Source organism: Pinus tabuliformis, chromosome J (assembly GCF_031772625.1).
Source record: "Pinus tabuliformis cultivar Carrire ecotype Pingquan chromosome J, CPIR1, whole genome shotgun sequence".
Lineage (NCBI taxonomy): Eukaryota > Viridiplantae > Streptophyta > Pinopsida > Pinales > Pinaceae > Pinus > Pinus tabuliformis.
The window spans coordinates 231,479,404-231,494,875 of NC_142295.1; the positions used below are offsets into that span (position 1 = coordinate 231,479,404).

The following is a 15,472-nucleotide window of genomic DNA, read 5'->3' on the forward strand; positions in this document are numbered from 1 at the left end:
TTCTTATCATTGTCATATCATTTTGTCTTCAATGACATGCATAGTTGAAAGCACTGAAAGTCATTCCATGTGTTTCCTCTATGTGTCTTGCTCCCTTTTTCTTGCTTAAATAACTGTCATCTTTTGGCATGTTGATTTGTTTGCCATGCTTGCGATATTGTTCTTGTGATTTCTAGGGTTTGTCTTTCTGTGTTTGGGTTGTACTAACTATGTGAAGATCCGTCGTACTCACACACAAAGTTGTAAGCACTGTCACGCAAGTGTCGCACTTGTCGCTTTCAACTCTAGATAGTCCCACAGAGGGTCATGCTTTGTGATGTTGTCCCGGTGGTCAGTGTTGTCATGTTTTTGAAGTGTGCTAAGTGTGTGATCACAATGTTGAGTCATCACAAGTTCACTTGCCTCTCACACTTAGCCATTTCTTGATAATCTCTCGACATAACAACTTCACTTCCTCGAACCCGAACTGAGCTGCACTGCACAATATTAGCCCTCAGTGGTGTTGCTCTACTATTTGGAACTGTGCAGTGCTTGAGGTTGTCCTCTCTATCAGTTGCACTGCACAATCCCAAAGGTGAGAAGCCTATCTTCCTTCCCAAAACTACGCAAAAATTCCTCACTGCCTATCTGAACTGCACACTTCGCAAGAATAGTCATAGAGCCTTCTTCTTGCTTGCTGGAAACCCACATTGTGTAGAAACTTGAGCCTACACTACTCCCAGAAATTGCGCAAAGATGTCCTTCCAGTGACTCCCCTCAGTCGGGACTCACTGCTCTCAAAAACTGCGCAAAACTGTCCTTTGGTCCCTCTATCATCCTTCCTTATTTTCCCTCTAGAAACTACGCAGAGGTGTCCCTCAGGTTCCCACCTTGCAACTTCCATTGGTATCCTTATCTACACAATTCTGCATCCCAATGGCCTCTGTGCAATTTTCCAAGACTGTGAAGATTGTGCCCTGAAGTTCCTTGTCCAAGCCTGAGTTGTGCTTTATGTAGTCTTAGTGACTATTCCCTCCTCCTTGTCACTTGGAACTGTGCAGTGTGGAGTTATTTGGCCCTCTTCCTAGCCTGTCATCTGTCTTGGGCCCAGATAACAAAAAACATTGCATCATGTTAGACTAGGAGGTTTTGGATTTGATGACGTCTCATTATGAGTGAATTACAGGAACAAGTACACTGATAGATCATGGTGAGACAATCAATGATATGAAAAAGAAGCGCATATGCTAGAAGTCTTACCTACAGGTGGACAAATGAAAGAAGTAGTAGACAAAAGGAACACATGCACAAAACCATCTTGAAAGACCAATACCATCGAAGGCCCTACAACATCAAGTCATGCAGAGGAGAAGAGAAAGCACAACCAAGAGTACATCCATCACTTACCAGCGTAACAACTTGACATGGACACCACAGCCATCCAGTACCACAACCAGCCAGTACATGTCAACAGTGTCGTGTCAAGTTGTGTCATAAGTTGTCAAGGCCACATCACCACTATGGGCCATAACTGTTGTAACTAAATTTAATGTAAAATGAAAGTCCAATGGACGGACACAAGAAGTTGAAGAGTCATGTCAATTGAAAAGTCATAGGAAGTTCAATGGTCATGAGGGTAGTCCAAGAGTCATAAGGGTCAAGCATCACCCTTGGCTATATATACCCCTCCCATTGTATGAGAAAGGGATTTTAACCTTAGATCCTCCAACATAGCCTTGAAAGGAGACAATCAGTTCTTTAAGGAGCGAGAAGTGGCTCCAATGTTCCACTACTAGGACTAGTGGTGTATGGTGTACATGTGTGTCTTGGGAATTTTGCCTAATTTAGAAGCCTGTTAAGGCCATCACATTTTCATGCATGTTTTGTAGATGTTTGTAAGACTATTATTTTGGCATTTTCAATGCATGCTTTTTTCACCTGCACTAAGATAGTTGAACTACTTCGATTGTTTTAGTACTTACATTGTTGGGAATGTGTTGTATTGGTTATAACCACTGTCTCATCCTTGTGGACTACTCCGCGGGATACTAGATAGACCACCTTTGTGTATTGGTTATCACCGTTGTCACATCCTTGTGGACTACTCCGTGGGATACTCGATAGACCATATTTGGTTTCTGGTTATAATGATCGTCACATCCATGTGGACTACTCCACTGGGTGGTTTACATGTTGTCATTCACTTCAATTTTAACGATTGCCGCATCTGTTGTGGACTATTCCGCTCGGTGCTGGACATACTTTTCTAGTTTTCGTGTGTCTGTTTTCCTGGGTGGTACTATTACCTGTCACTTAGAGGCTGACTTTTTTGTCCCCCTTTACAGTAAGAGAACCTAGACACATGTTACATTAGGTACTCACTAGACAAACTTACCTTGTTGTTTGAAGATATCAGTGTACCACTCTCATGTGCTGACAGCTAGAACCAAGGCAAATCTCTAAGTATATGGAAACCGAGCCTTTATACCGGATGGGACTCCTACACCAAATGGTGTGAGGTGTAGTTGGGACTTCATATCGGGAAGATGTCCTTGGTTGGCAGATTTCCAACAAAGTCAACAGGTTTATAATAAAAATCCCTTGGGTTTATAATATCAATCATAGCTAACCATGGTCAATCATGGTCAACCATATTTATTTTAGTGTTTACAATATTTATTTTAGGGTTTATATACCTTGGTTTTATAATATTAGTCCCTATGGTCAACTGTGGTCTAGCGTCAACCATGTTCCAACATCACATTGTCACAAGGATTGTGTCTATATGAAAATCAACCATGGTCAACCATGGTCAATCATGTTTATTTTAGTGTTTACCATATTTAGCTTAGGGTTTATATACCTTGGGTTTATAATATTATTTCCTTGGGTTTAATAATATTCCCTTGGGTTTATAATAACAATCCCTTGGGTTTATAATATCAATCATGGTCAACCATTGTCAATCATAGCCAAACATGGTCAATCATGGTCAATAATGTTTATTTTAGTGTTTACAATATTTATCTTAGGGTTTATATACCTTGGGTTTATAATAGTAGTCCCTATGGTCCAAGGTCACATTGTTTGTGACAACGATGCTCAACCTTGGTCCAACATCAAATTCTGACACAGATTGTCTCAATATGAAAATCAACTATCCTGAACCATCGTCAATCATGGTCAACCATGGTCCATATTCCTAGAGTTGACTATTATTCCTTTAGGTTTATTGATATAAGGGTTCATATTCCTAGGGTTGACTATTATTCCTTTAGGTTTATTATCAATCATGGTCAACTATGGTAAACCATAGTCAACCATGGTTAATCATGGTCAATCATGGTAAACCATGGTCAACCATTGTCCAACGTTGCACTGTGTCAAATATTGTCTCAATACGAGAATCAAACATGGTCAACCATGGTTCAATGTCATATTATGGAAAAGATTCTCTCGATTTGAAATTCAATCATGGTCAAGCATGGTCCAATGTCACATTTTGACAAGGATTTCCTTAATATGAAAATCAACCATGGTCAACAATGTTTATTTGAGTGTGTATAATATTTATCTTTGGGTTTATATAACTTGGCTTTATTATATTAGTCCCTTTGGTTTAATATTATTCAATGAAGGTCAACCATGTTTTATAAAATCAATTGTGTTCAACCATGGTTAATCAAGGTCAACCATTGGCCAACGTCACGTTGTGACAAAGATTGTTTCAATATGAAAATCAATCATTGTCTCAACTATGGTCCAACATCACATTATGACAAAGATTGTCTCAATATGATAATCATGGTTAATGATGGTCAATCATGGTCAACCTTTGTCAAGTATGGTCAACCACGTTTCAGAAAATTCAAACATGGTCATCCATGGTCAATCATGCTCAACCATGGTCGAACGTCGTATTGTGACAAAAATTGTCCTGATATGAAAATCAACCATGGTTAAGCATGGAAAACCATGGTCCAGCCTCACATTGTGACAAGGTTTGTCTCTATATGAAAATCATCCAAGTTCAACCATGTTTATTTTAGTGTTTAAAATATTTATCTTAGGGTTTATATACCTTGGGTTTATAATATTATTCCCTTGGTTCATAATCCCTTGGGGTTTTAATATTAATCCCTTGGGTTTATTATTCCCTTGGGTCTATAATAACAATCCCTTAGGTTTATAATATCAATCATGGTCAATCATGGTCAATCATAGCCAACCGTAGTCAATCATGGGAAACAATGTTTATTCTATTGTTTACAATATTTATCTTAGGGTTTATATACATTGGGTTTAAAATATTAGTCCCTTGGGTTTAATATTATTTGCTTGGGTTCGTAATCCCTTGGGGTTTTAGTATGAATCCCTTGGGTTAATTATTATTTGCTTGGGTTCATTATCCCTTGGGGTTTTAGTATGAATCCCTTGGGTTAATTATTCACTTGGTTTTATTATTCCCTTTGGTTTATAATATCTATCAAGGTCAACCATGGTCAATCATAGCCAACCATGGTCAAATGTTGCATTTCGACAAAGATTGTGTTATGAAACCAGCTCACAAAAAGATAGAAAAGAGAGATCCACGCCTTAGAATTCAGCCTCTTCGAGGGGGCAACCTCCTTTACATTACATAAATGAACAATTCTTGGATGATACAAATGAAAATACCTCCTTTCTATATATAGGAGTCTAAGTGGTCCCAATACAATCAAAGCCTACATAACAATAATATTGTAGGGCACAACAGTAACAATGGTGGGCTTCTATGTGGCATAATAGTAACAATATGGGCACTACATGGGTACATCAATATAATAAGTGGGTTATACTAATAACAATAAGGGGTTACACTAGTAGTATAGGGGCCTAACATGCCCCTCTCCTTCAAAAAGCATTGTCCTCAACGCTTGAGTAGTTCTTGATGCTTCTATATAAAATTCTTGTCCTCCCATGTGGAATATTCAGCAGGTAAGTTCTTCCACTTGATGAGATACTCTGAAATTGATCGATTTCGTAGCTGTCGGGTTCTTGTTTCTATGACTGCTCCAGGTTCCAATATGATTTTTCCTTCCTCTTCAATTTCTGGCAATATTGCTTGAATTGGGATCTTTTGCAACTTTTGAATAAGTCGCCATACTTCTTCGTTCTTCTTCCATTCATCCATTGCTTCGTTTATCCAATTTGGTTGGATAATATAAATAGCACAAAACAATGCTTCCACATCCCCATCCTTGAAGCGTCTTCCCATTCGGTAAGGTCGCCATTTTTTAAGTGCATGTAGTATTGCCAACATTTCCTTCTCATAAATAGCTTGCTTGAGATGTAGCAGTAAAAATACCCAATCACTCACATCAAAACATTTTTCACTACGATGTTGATCTACCTGTTGTTTCATTTGATTTTGCACCGAAGTGGCGTTATCCTTTAAAAGTTGGAGAACTTGTTGTTGATGCTCGATATGATCTTTCTCTACTTGAACCTTTTTCTTCTTGATATGTCCTTCTATCTTTTGAGGAGTGGTAATTTCTTCCAGTCCTTTACAAGATATGGTCGGATTCATTTCTTGATGCTCGATGTGATCTTTCACTTCTTGAACATTTTTCTTCTTGATGTGTCCTTCTATCTTGATAGTTTGAGGAGTGGTAATTTCATCCATTGAATTACAAGTTATGGTTGGATTCATTTCTTCTTTCTCGACGTGATCTTTCACTTCTTGCACCTTTTTCTTCTTGATATGTCCTTCTATCTTGAGAGTTTGAGGAGTGGTAATTCTTGCCAAGGCTTTACAAGATATGGTCTGATTCATTTCTTCTTTCTCTGGGGTGGTGTCCTGACGTATATCCTCTTCTTTTGATGTTTCTTGATCCTTTTCTTCCTCCTCTTCATATTCTATGTAAAATAATTTCTTCTCAGCACACCTATGACCTTTAGTGCATTTTCTATCACAATTGTAACAAAGCCCTTTTTCTCTTTTTTCTTCCAATTGTTGTGGTGTAACCCTTGTAGGTTGTGGAAGGCTGGGAGAAACAACACTTCCATCTTTATAGTTGTGAGGGGTATGCTTCCTGGTTTCCATAATTTTGCTTTCCATTATGTCACAAAGCCCTTTTACTCTTTCCAATTGTTGTGTTGTTGCTCTAAAGAAGGTGTTTCTCTTTATATCCTCATAATGTGCTATCATTTCCTCCGTAAAAATTGACCACGTAACAAGTTTTTTACGAGAACAAAGCCCTTTGTACCATAAAAATTGATCTGGTTCTAAATATGAAGATGCAATACATACCTTTTGTAACAGTTGTACACCATGTATATCAAAATATTGCTCCATCTGAAGTATCCAATTTACCGGATCCTTGCCATCAAACTTCCTCATCTTGCTTTTTCTTGATTTTAGGAGCTCTACCTTGAAACGACTGTAACTCTGTACTTTCAGATCTTTAAGTTCTGAACTTGTGACCTGTAGTAGCCCTCTGTGTCCTCTTTCCAATGCCACAAGTCTGATCCAAATTGGATTCTCCAAGAAAAAGTTATGCACAATCTCCCGCAGTGACCTGATTATAGACTGGTTCAGTAGAGCGAACTTGTATGACGTGCCATGTGTCACTGTTTCAACCTTTGACTCTGAAAAATATATAAATAGAAACTACAGTCCGTTCTCTTTCTGTACCTTCTTACGAAATTTCAATCCGTTGCTCAGAAATAAAGTTTTGACGATTTTCCCCAGGTCACCTGTTTTGAGTGTAATTCAGGAGTCTGCAAAAAGACCAACTTCCACAGATCATATCTCCGAAAATATCGCGCGAAAAGATCTGAAATTCTGACCCAAGGTTCAGCGCCTATTCTTCTCAAATGGGTTTTTTTTGCGACTTCTGAAACGTCACAGAAAAAAAGTTATAGCGAAAATGCCACGATGACCTGTTTGGAGCAGCGAAACCCTAGAATCCAAAGCTCTGATACCAAATGTTATGAAACCAGCTCACAAAAAGATAGAAAAGAGAGATCCACGCCTTAGAATTCAGCCTCTTCGAGGGGGCAACCTCCTTTACATTACATAAATGAACAATTCTTGGATGATACAAATGAAAATACCTCCTTTCTATATATAGGAGTCTAAGTGGTCCCAATACAATCAAAGCCTACATAACAATAATATTGTAGGGCACAACAGTAACAATGGTGGGCTTCTATGTGGCATAATAGTAACAATATGGGCACTACATGGGTACATCAATATAATAAGTGGGTTATACTAATAACAATAAGGGGTTACACTAGTAGTATAGGGGCCTAACAAATTGTCTCAATATGAAAATCAACAATGGTTAACCATGGTCAATAACCATGGTGACATTGTTTCAAAGATTGTTTGATGGTCCAATGTCACATTGTGACATCCATGGTCAATGTTTGTCCAACGTCGCAATCTGACAAATATTGTCTCAATATGAAAATCAACCATCGTGAACCATGGACAACCATGGTCAACGAGGGTCTAATGTCACATTGTGAGAAAGATTTTCTCGATTTGAAAATCAATCATGGTCAAGCACAATAAAACATGGTACAACGTCACATTGTGACATGGATTGTTTCAATATGAAAATCAACCATGGTCAACCATGTTTATTTTAGTGTTTATAATATTTATCTTAGGGTTTATATACATTGCCTTTATAATATTAGTCCCTTTGGTTTAATATTATTCAATGAAGGTCAACCATGTTTTATAAAATCAATTGTGGTCAACCATTGGCCAACGTCACATTGTGACAATGATTGTTTCAATATGAAAATCAATCATTGTCTCAACCATGGTCCAATGTCACATTATGACAAAGATTGCCTCAATATGATAATTATGGTCAATGATGTCAATCATGGTCAACCTTGGTCAAGCATGGTCAAGCATGTTTTATAAAGTCAAACATGGTCATCCATGGTCAATCATGCTCAACCATGGTCGAACGTCGCATTGTGACAAAAAATGTCTTAATATGAAAATCAACCATGGTTAAGCATGGTCAACTGTGGTCTAATGTCACATTATGACCCTGATTGCCTCTATATGAAAATCAACCTTGGTCAACCATGTTTATTTTAGTATTTACAATATTTATCTTAGGGTTTATATACCTTGGGTTTATAATATTAGTCCCTTGGGTTTAATAATATTCCCTCGGGTTCATAATCGCTTGGGGTTTTAGTATTAATCCCTTGGGTTTATAATATCAATCATGGTCAATCATAGCCAACCATGGTCAAACATGGTCAACCATGTTTATTTTAGTGTTTATAATATTGATCTTAGGGTTTATATACCTTAGCTTTATAATATTAGTCCCTTTGGTTTAATATTATTCAATGAAGGTCAACCATGTTTTATAAAATCAATTGTGGTCAACCATGACTAATCAGGGTTAACCATTGGGCAACGTCACATTGTGACAAAGATTGTTTCAATATGAAAATCAATCATTGTCTCGACCATGGTCTAATGCCGCATTATGACAATGATTGTCTCAATATGATAATCATGGTTAGTGATGGTCCATCATGGTCAACCTTGGTCAAGCATGGTCAACCATGTTTTATAAAGTCAAACATGGTCATCCATGGTCAATCATGCTCAACCATGGTCGAACGTCACATTGTGACAAAAATTGTCTTGATATGAAAATCAATCATGGTTAAGCATGGTCAACTATGGTCCAACATCCCATTGTGACAAGGATTTTCTCTTTATGAAAATCAACCGTGGTCAACCATGTTTAATTTACTGTTTACAATATTTATCTTAGGGTTTATATAATGGGTTTATAATATTAGTCCCTTGGGTTTAATAATATTCCCTTGGGTTCATAATCCCTTGGGGTTTTAGTATTAATTCCTTGGGTTTATTATTCCCTTGGGTTCATAATAAAAATCCCTTGGGTTTATAATATCAATCATGGTTAACCATGGTAAATCATAGGCAACCATGGTGAATCATGGTCAACCATGTTTAGTTTAGTGTTTACAATATTTATCTTAGGGTTTTTATACCTTGGGTTTATAATATTAGCCCATTAAGTTTCATATTATTCGCTTGGGTTCATAATCCCTTGGGGTTTTAGTATTAATCCCTTGGGTTTATTATTCCCTTCGGTTTATAATATCAATCCCTTGGGTTTATTATTCCCTTTGGTTTATAATATCTATCATGGTCAACCATGGTCAATCATAGCCAACCATGGTCAACCATCGTCAACCATGGTCAAATGTCGCATTTCGACAAATATTGTCTCAATATGAAAATCAGCCATGGTCAATAACCATGGTGACATTGTGTCAAAGATTGTCTCATGGTCCAATGTCACATTGTGACAACCATGGTCAAACTTGGTCCAACGTCACATTCTAACACATATTGTCTCAATATGAAAATCAACCATCGTGAACCATCGTCAATCATGGTCAACCATGGTCAACCAGGGTCCAATCCCTTGGGTTTATAATAACAATCCCTTCGGTTTATAATATCAATCATGGTCAACCATGGTCAATCATAGCCAACCATGGCCAATCATGGTCAACCATGATTATTTTAGTGTTTAATTTTTAATAATTAATAAATTATTTATTTATATTTAATTAATTTTTTTTTTGTAAGCTTGGTAGGACTTTCTGATTTTCAAGTTTTACATGTCCATTATTCACCCCGCTACGGGGGGAAGGTAGCACAAGATTTGAACCAAGAATCTCCGGTTGGGTGAGACTTCATTCCACGGCCATCACCACTTGAGCTACCCCAAGTGGACTTATTTATATTTAATTATTAATAATGAATAAATTACGTATTTAATAATTAAATAAATTATTTATTATTTAAATAATTAACAATTTTTATATTAATAATATAATTAACAATATTAATAACAATATTTAATATTAATATATTAATTTAGTATACTAGACTTATAATATTAATATATTAATAATGTTAATATTAATATTAATTTTATTTTTTGTTGTGTAATATTAATATTAATACATTAATTTAGCATATTAGATTTATAATATAACATATATTAAGTTGATGCATGTATATCAACCATATTTATTAATGTGATTGTGCTAGTATTTAATATAGATATTGAAATATTTTAGTTATGGTTAATAGTATAATATTTTATTATTAATAATATATTCTTGTTGTAAATATCATATGTAAACGGAATATAGAATTACAGATCATATAATATCAATAATACTATTTCTTCATATTAAAAAGTATTTATCTTTTCAAATAGTGAATAAACTACATTTCTTTCCTATATTAAAGAGATATATATATAATATATATAATATATATATATTTGACTTTTTATTATTTTATATCTCAATATAAATTTATGTAAAATTAAGGTGCAACTTGAAGTATTTTAGTTATAGCCAACATTTTTTTTTGTTATTACTATTTGTTAATTTAAAATATTATTTTATGATTTTAAATGTAATGTTACGTGATAACATTTCTCCCATAATAGGCTATAGAGGGCCTAGGCCTTCTCTGCAAGAAGACAAATTGACTAAACCATTATTAAATAATAATATATTTTAATAACTATTAATAAATAATAGTATATTTTAATTTTAGTAAGGTGTTGATTAATTAGTTTGTGTGGAAATTATTTTTTATTAAATTTTATACTTAAATGTTAAAAAAAAAGTGCTGAGAGTAAAAGTGTATCGGTAAGTTGATTTAGACATGCCAACTTATATTGTGCCATTATCATATTAAAATTATTTTGAATTCCATTTGTTATTTAAATACTTGTCAAATATTGTGTAATTATCATATTAAAATTATTTGGAATTCCATTTGTTATCTAAATACTTGGACATAGATTTCATGAATTTTAGTAGTGAATCTTTGCTCTGGTGGGGAGGCTTTAAGAAGTTTACCTAACACTTATAGTGACAGGATCATTTAATTTTATGTATGTTCACGCAGTTTAATTTGGATGGATGCTCAGCGCAACTCTCGTCCGTGCCTTCTGAGTAATAAAAATAAGTATTAATCCACAATTACATTTATAGAATTAAACCTTAAACAACACCAACACACAATATTCATAGTTTGAAACTAATTTGACAACAAATGATTAGACTTAACTAATTTGACAAGAAATTAATTAAGGAATGAAGCCATTAACAACGCAAACACTATGTTCATGGTATGAAACTCATTTTACACTATGTTCATGGTATGAAACTCATTTTACAAGAAACAGTTCGACTTGAGATCAGAGATTTGCGAGAGGGAGTTGTAAACAATACCAGCACTATATTCATGGCATTATTTATTATTAATATTCTTGCTAAAGCTCCACACTGTAGACCTTAAAATGTAAACGTCCACTTATTGAACTGCAATGTGGGATATAATAAAGAGGGGTCCTGTGAAGTTTGCATTCTAGATTTCAGTGGTTGAGTGGCCACGCGACGATCCCGAGTTTTTCAGGCCAAACGACCCGCCCTTAGAATGTACTGGTGATACACCGCAGCAACGGCAGCTCCAATCAGCGGACCAACCCAGAATATCCACTGCCATACATTCAATCCATTAAACGATAAGTCACCATCAAATTCCATTTCTATCCATATAAATCTCCTCCTTACGTTATTTAGATTTGTAAAATGAAATGTTTTCTAACAGGTAATTATAGATATTATTCTTACCAGGTCGTCCCATGATTTCTGATGGCCGTATATCACGGCGGGGCCAAAGCTCCTGGCAGGGTTGATGCCTGTGCCTGTGATGGGAATGGTTGCCAAATGGACCAAGAATACCGCTAACCCAATTGGAATCGGAGACAAAACCTGCATCAACCACTTTTCGTATTAGTAAATTTCCATTAGTGAATGAATATTTAATAACACCAATTGGTTCATATATATAGAGAGAGAGAGAGAGTTTGAAGGGTGGCAGAGTATGATTTGTGTTATGTACAGGGATGTGGGAGTGGCGGGCTTTGCGCTTGGGGTGTGCTGCAGAGAAGACGGTGTAAACCAAGACGAACGTGCCAATTATCTCCGCAAGAAGGGCAGTTCCCTTGGAATAACCGGAAGATACAGAGTTGGATCCGCCTCCGTTGGAGGCATATAAACTCCCCTGAATGCCCTTCACAAGGGCAGTTCCGCATAGGGCACCCAGGCATTGAGCTACAATGTACAATAGGGCGCGAGGAAGAGAGACCCTCCGGGCAAGAAACAGTGCAAACGTGACTGCCGGGTTGACGTGACCCCCTGCACACACGCATTGATGATTAACGTGATTCAGCCTAGCCCTCAGTATATTTACATGAAATATGGAATCAGGTTATGATCAGGGCTGCCAAATATGCTTGGCTTCTTATATACCTGAAATTCTCGATATGCACTATATGAGAACGTACATCATTCCTCCGAAAGCCGAGGCTTCTCCCAACAACCCCACTCCGCCACATCTACTTTTAGTTGCTTTGTTTTCAACAACAGTTGTGAGTGTTATGTAGAGGAAAAGCAGCGTAGCAACGAACTCAGCTATGGCGGCTCTGTAGAACGACCACAACTTCAATTCTAGCGAATCCAAAAGAGGGGCGGGGGCATGATCTTCATAATCCCGGCTCTGTTGTTCTCCGCCTTCTACTTCCATCGCCGCTATCCTGCTCTTCTCCTTAGCTTAACAGCAAAAACTGTACTGCTAATAATGGATACTCGACAGTGTGGATTTTACAGGCGAAGGCCGTCGGTTAAATAGCAGTGAGGAGAGCTAACGTACCGTAGCCGTCAGATGACTGTAGAGAATAAGCGAGCTGGATTTGCTGTAATAGTCGGGGGACCAGTCTCGAGTACCGCTCAGCTAAATTTCCCTACGTGAAGTAAAGAACACTGAAGTTATGTCGCTTAGAGATTATATTATTTTGTAAAGCTGTATCAAGGCATGCTTAGCTTCTAAACTCATTTTAGAGATACAACAACATTTCGCATTCGCTTGTTCAGATGGTTTCCTTTAGAGATTTATTAACGGAGTTGTTTTAGTGTAATTTTTGTTTGACTGTAGGAATTTGTGTAAGTGTAGGAATTTGTGTAAAAATTTGAAGTGAAATTTTAATTTGTATTATTTAAATTGGGTTTTTGATTGTATATAAATTTAACACTTTAAAAATCATTTTAAAATTTTTTCAGAAAATTTATATTGTACATGAATCAACTATTAAATTTGTGATTTTAATAAATACCTGCTAAATTAAAAAAATAAACCCTAAAAAAGACTTCTAAAAAATTTCAAAAGACAACTCATTTATTAAGCATATGAACCTAATTTAATTATTTATGTCATGCTGCAAATATATCGCTTTGGGAATACATCCTTCAGAGTTGTGAAAACACTCATGAAAAATATGGGAATTAATCTAAATGGTAGATTCTCTTATCCACAGGTATGGGGTCAGTTCGCTAAGTCAATTTTACTCCATATCTCTTGAGTGGTTAGATTTGCAATATGCATAAAATAAATCTCGGAAAAACACTAAAATATTGAATTTTAATTTAAAAATTAAGATATAATTAAAACTTCCCAACTTCATCTTAATTTATGTTTTGAATAAAAAATTTATTATACATTTTAAAGGTATATATAAAACCAAGTAAAGGTATATATAAAACAAGTAAGATTCATTTTAAATATTGTAAAATTTTAATATAAAAATAAATATGTTATTTTACTATATTAAATCGTTTCATAAACATGAGGTTATTTTTATTTTTTATTTATGATTTTTTAATTTTAATTATTTTTTATTTTTATAATTTCAAATTATTTTGGTGTTAAAAGTTATATTATTGACTTAGTTATATAAATTAAGTTATTTTATACCAATACACATTATTCTTTAATAAATTTCAAAATCACTTTATAATAAACATTAAAACACTTTTTTAATAAAATATATCACATTTCTAAAATTTAAAAAATCAAAAAATTTAAAAAATTATAATTTAATTTTTTTTTTTTTCACATTACTAATTGCATATATATATAAAGAAAATATGTAACAAAATTCTTAATATGTAAATAGACTATCTTACAATATATGGATCAATACCATGTCTTACCAATGCAACTTATAATGCTTAACTAGAAAAAGATGTAAATAAATATATTTAATGATATAATTTACTTCTCACCATTATTTATGTTTTCCTCATCATTTATGTAATAGAAGCTATGTGTAGGTTTACTAATGATTACTACCCACCTAAATTTATGCAAGTCCATGTGCCTGAGGAAGCAATTAATTAATCCTTTTATCCAGTTCACATCTCAATTTATGAGTTCCTCCCAAAGCAAGACTATAAGATTCTATTCGCTGCCATGAACACTTGTTTTATATAACACTTTTTCATAAAATATTTTTTTAGTTAATGAATTTAGTTTTTTTTTGTAAGCTTGGCACTTGGCAAGATTACATCTTTATCATGCTTTAACAGAGCACCCAATCACTGTCTATCCAAGACCCTGTGGACAATTAATAAATTTAGTTAAAAACACAAAATGAACACAATTATTTTTCATAGAAATCTCAAATTTTGATTTATATATACTATGAATAATATCATAAAATATTATAAGTAAATTAAATCTTTACCATCAATCTAATAATTAGGAATTAAATTATTTTTTTAAAATTCTATTTTAAAATAACATTTTAGTAAAATAAATATTATTTGATAATAAATCACATTGATTGGTTTGAAAAACCTTGATCTTAATCTATCAATATGATTTCTTCCAAAATTAATTTCAAATATTCTAAATATAAATCACAAAAACTTAAATTTAAATATGAATATTATTTTAAAAAATATCATTTTTATTTTTTAAATTTAATACACCTCTTCGTAAAATATATGCCATTTTAGCAAGTAGATGGAATACTAAGTCCTTTTCACAATGACCATGTCATGTTTTTGACGTGGCTTCGGAATGGGTTAATGTGGAAGTATTTTTGAAAACTAAAGCGTATTAGTGCATTCAGAAAACAGGCCGGTGGTTTCATTGTTTATCGGACTTGTACCGTTTTCCATCTGTCTACGGAGGCAGAAGACGCTTCCTCTTTCAAGATCTTTAAGCAAAAGTTGTAGAGATTATTTGGTTATTTACGACTCACAAGTTGTTTTCAAGGATTCTTTGAATATTTTTCTTGAGAGGTCAGTTAATTTTAGAATTTGTTTGTAATGAAATAATATAAATTTCAATTTTTGTTATTTTTTTAATGGTAGATTGAGTATTAACATAGTTATCAATCAAACCTGTAATGAATCGAGTTCTTATTAAGATAGAAAAACTATTTATTTATTTATAAAAGGTTGATTATTTAATTATTTTTTCAAATTATTTTATTCTTCTCATGCTTTTTTTTAAGGGTTTTCTAAATTTATGTTTTTTTATTTTTGTTTG

General features: G+C 34.4%; 1 protein-coding gene across 1 annotated transcript; it reads right to left on the reverse strand.

The window, feature by feature from the left end:
* Window positions 1-11,289: 11,289 nt before the first annotated feature.
* LOC149226581 (uncharacterized) lies at window positions 11,290-12,717 on the reverse strand. Its single transcript, XM_089375322.1, has 4 exons — window positions 12,391-12,717; window positions 11,981-12,276; window positions 11,710-11,850; window positions 11,290-11,574 (listed from the first exon to the last, which is right to left on the reverse strand). The coding sequence occupies exons 1-4, from the start codon at window positions 12,474-12,476 to the stop codon at window positions 11,444-11,446; spliced, it is 654 nt and encodes a 217-aa protein (XP_089231448.1). The 5' UTR covers window positions 12,477-12,717; the 3' UTR covers window positions 11,290-11,443.
* Window positions 12,718-15,472: the final 2,755 nt, after the last annotated feature.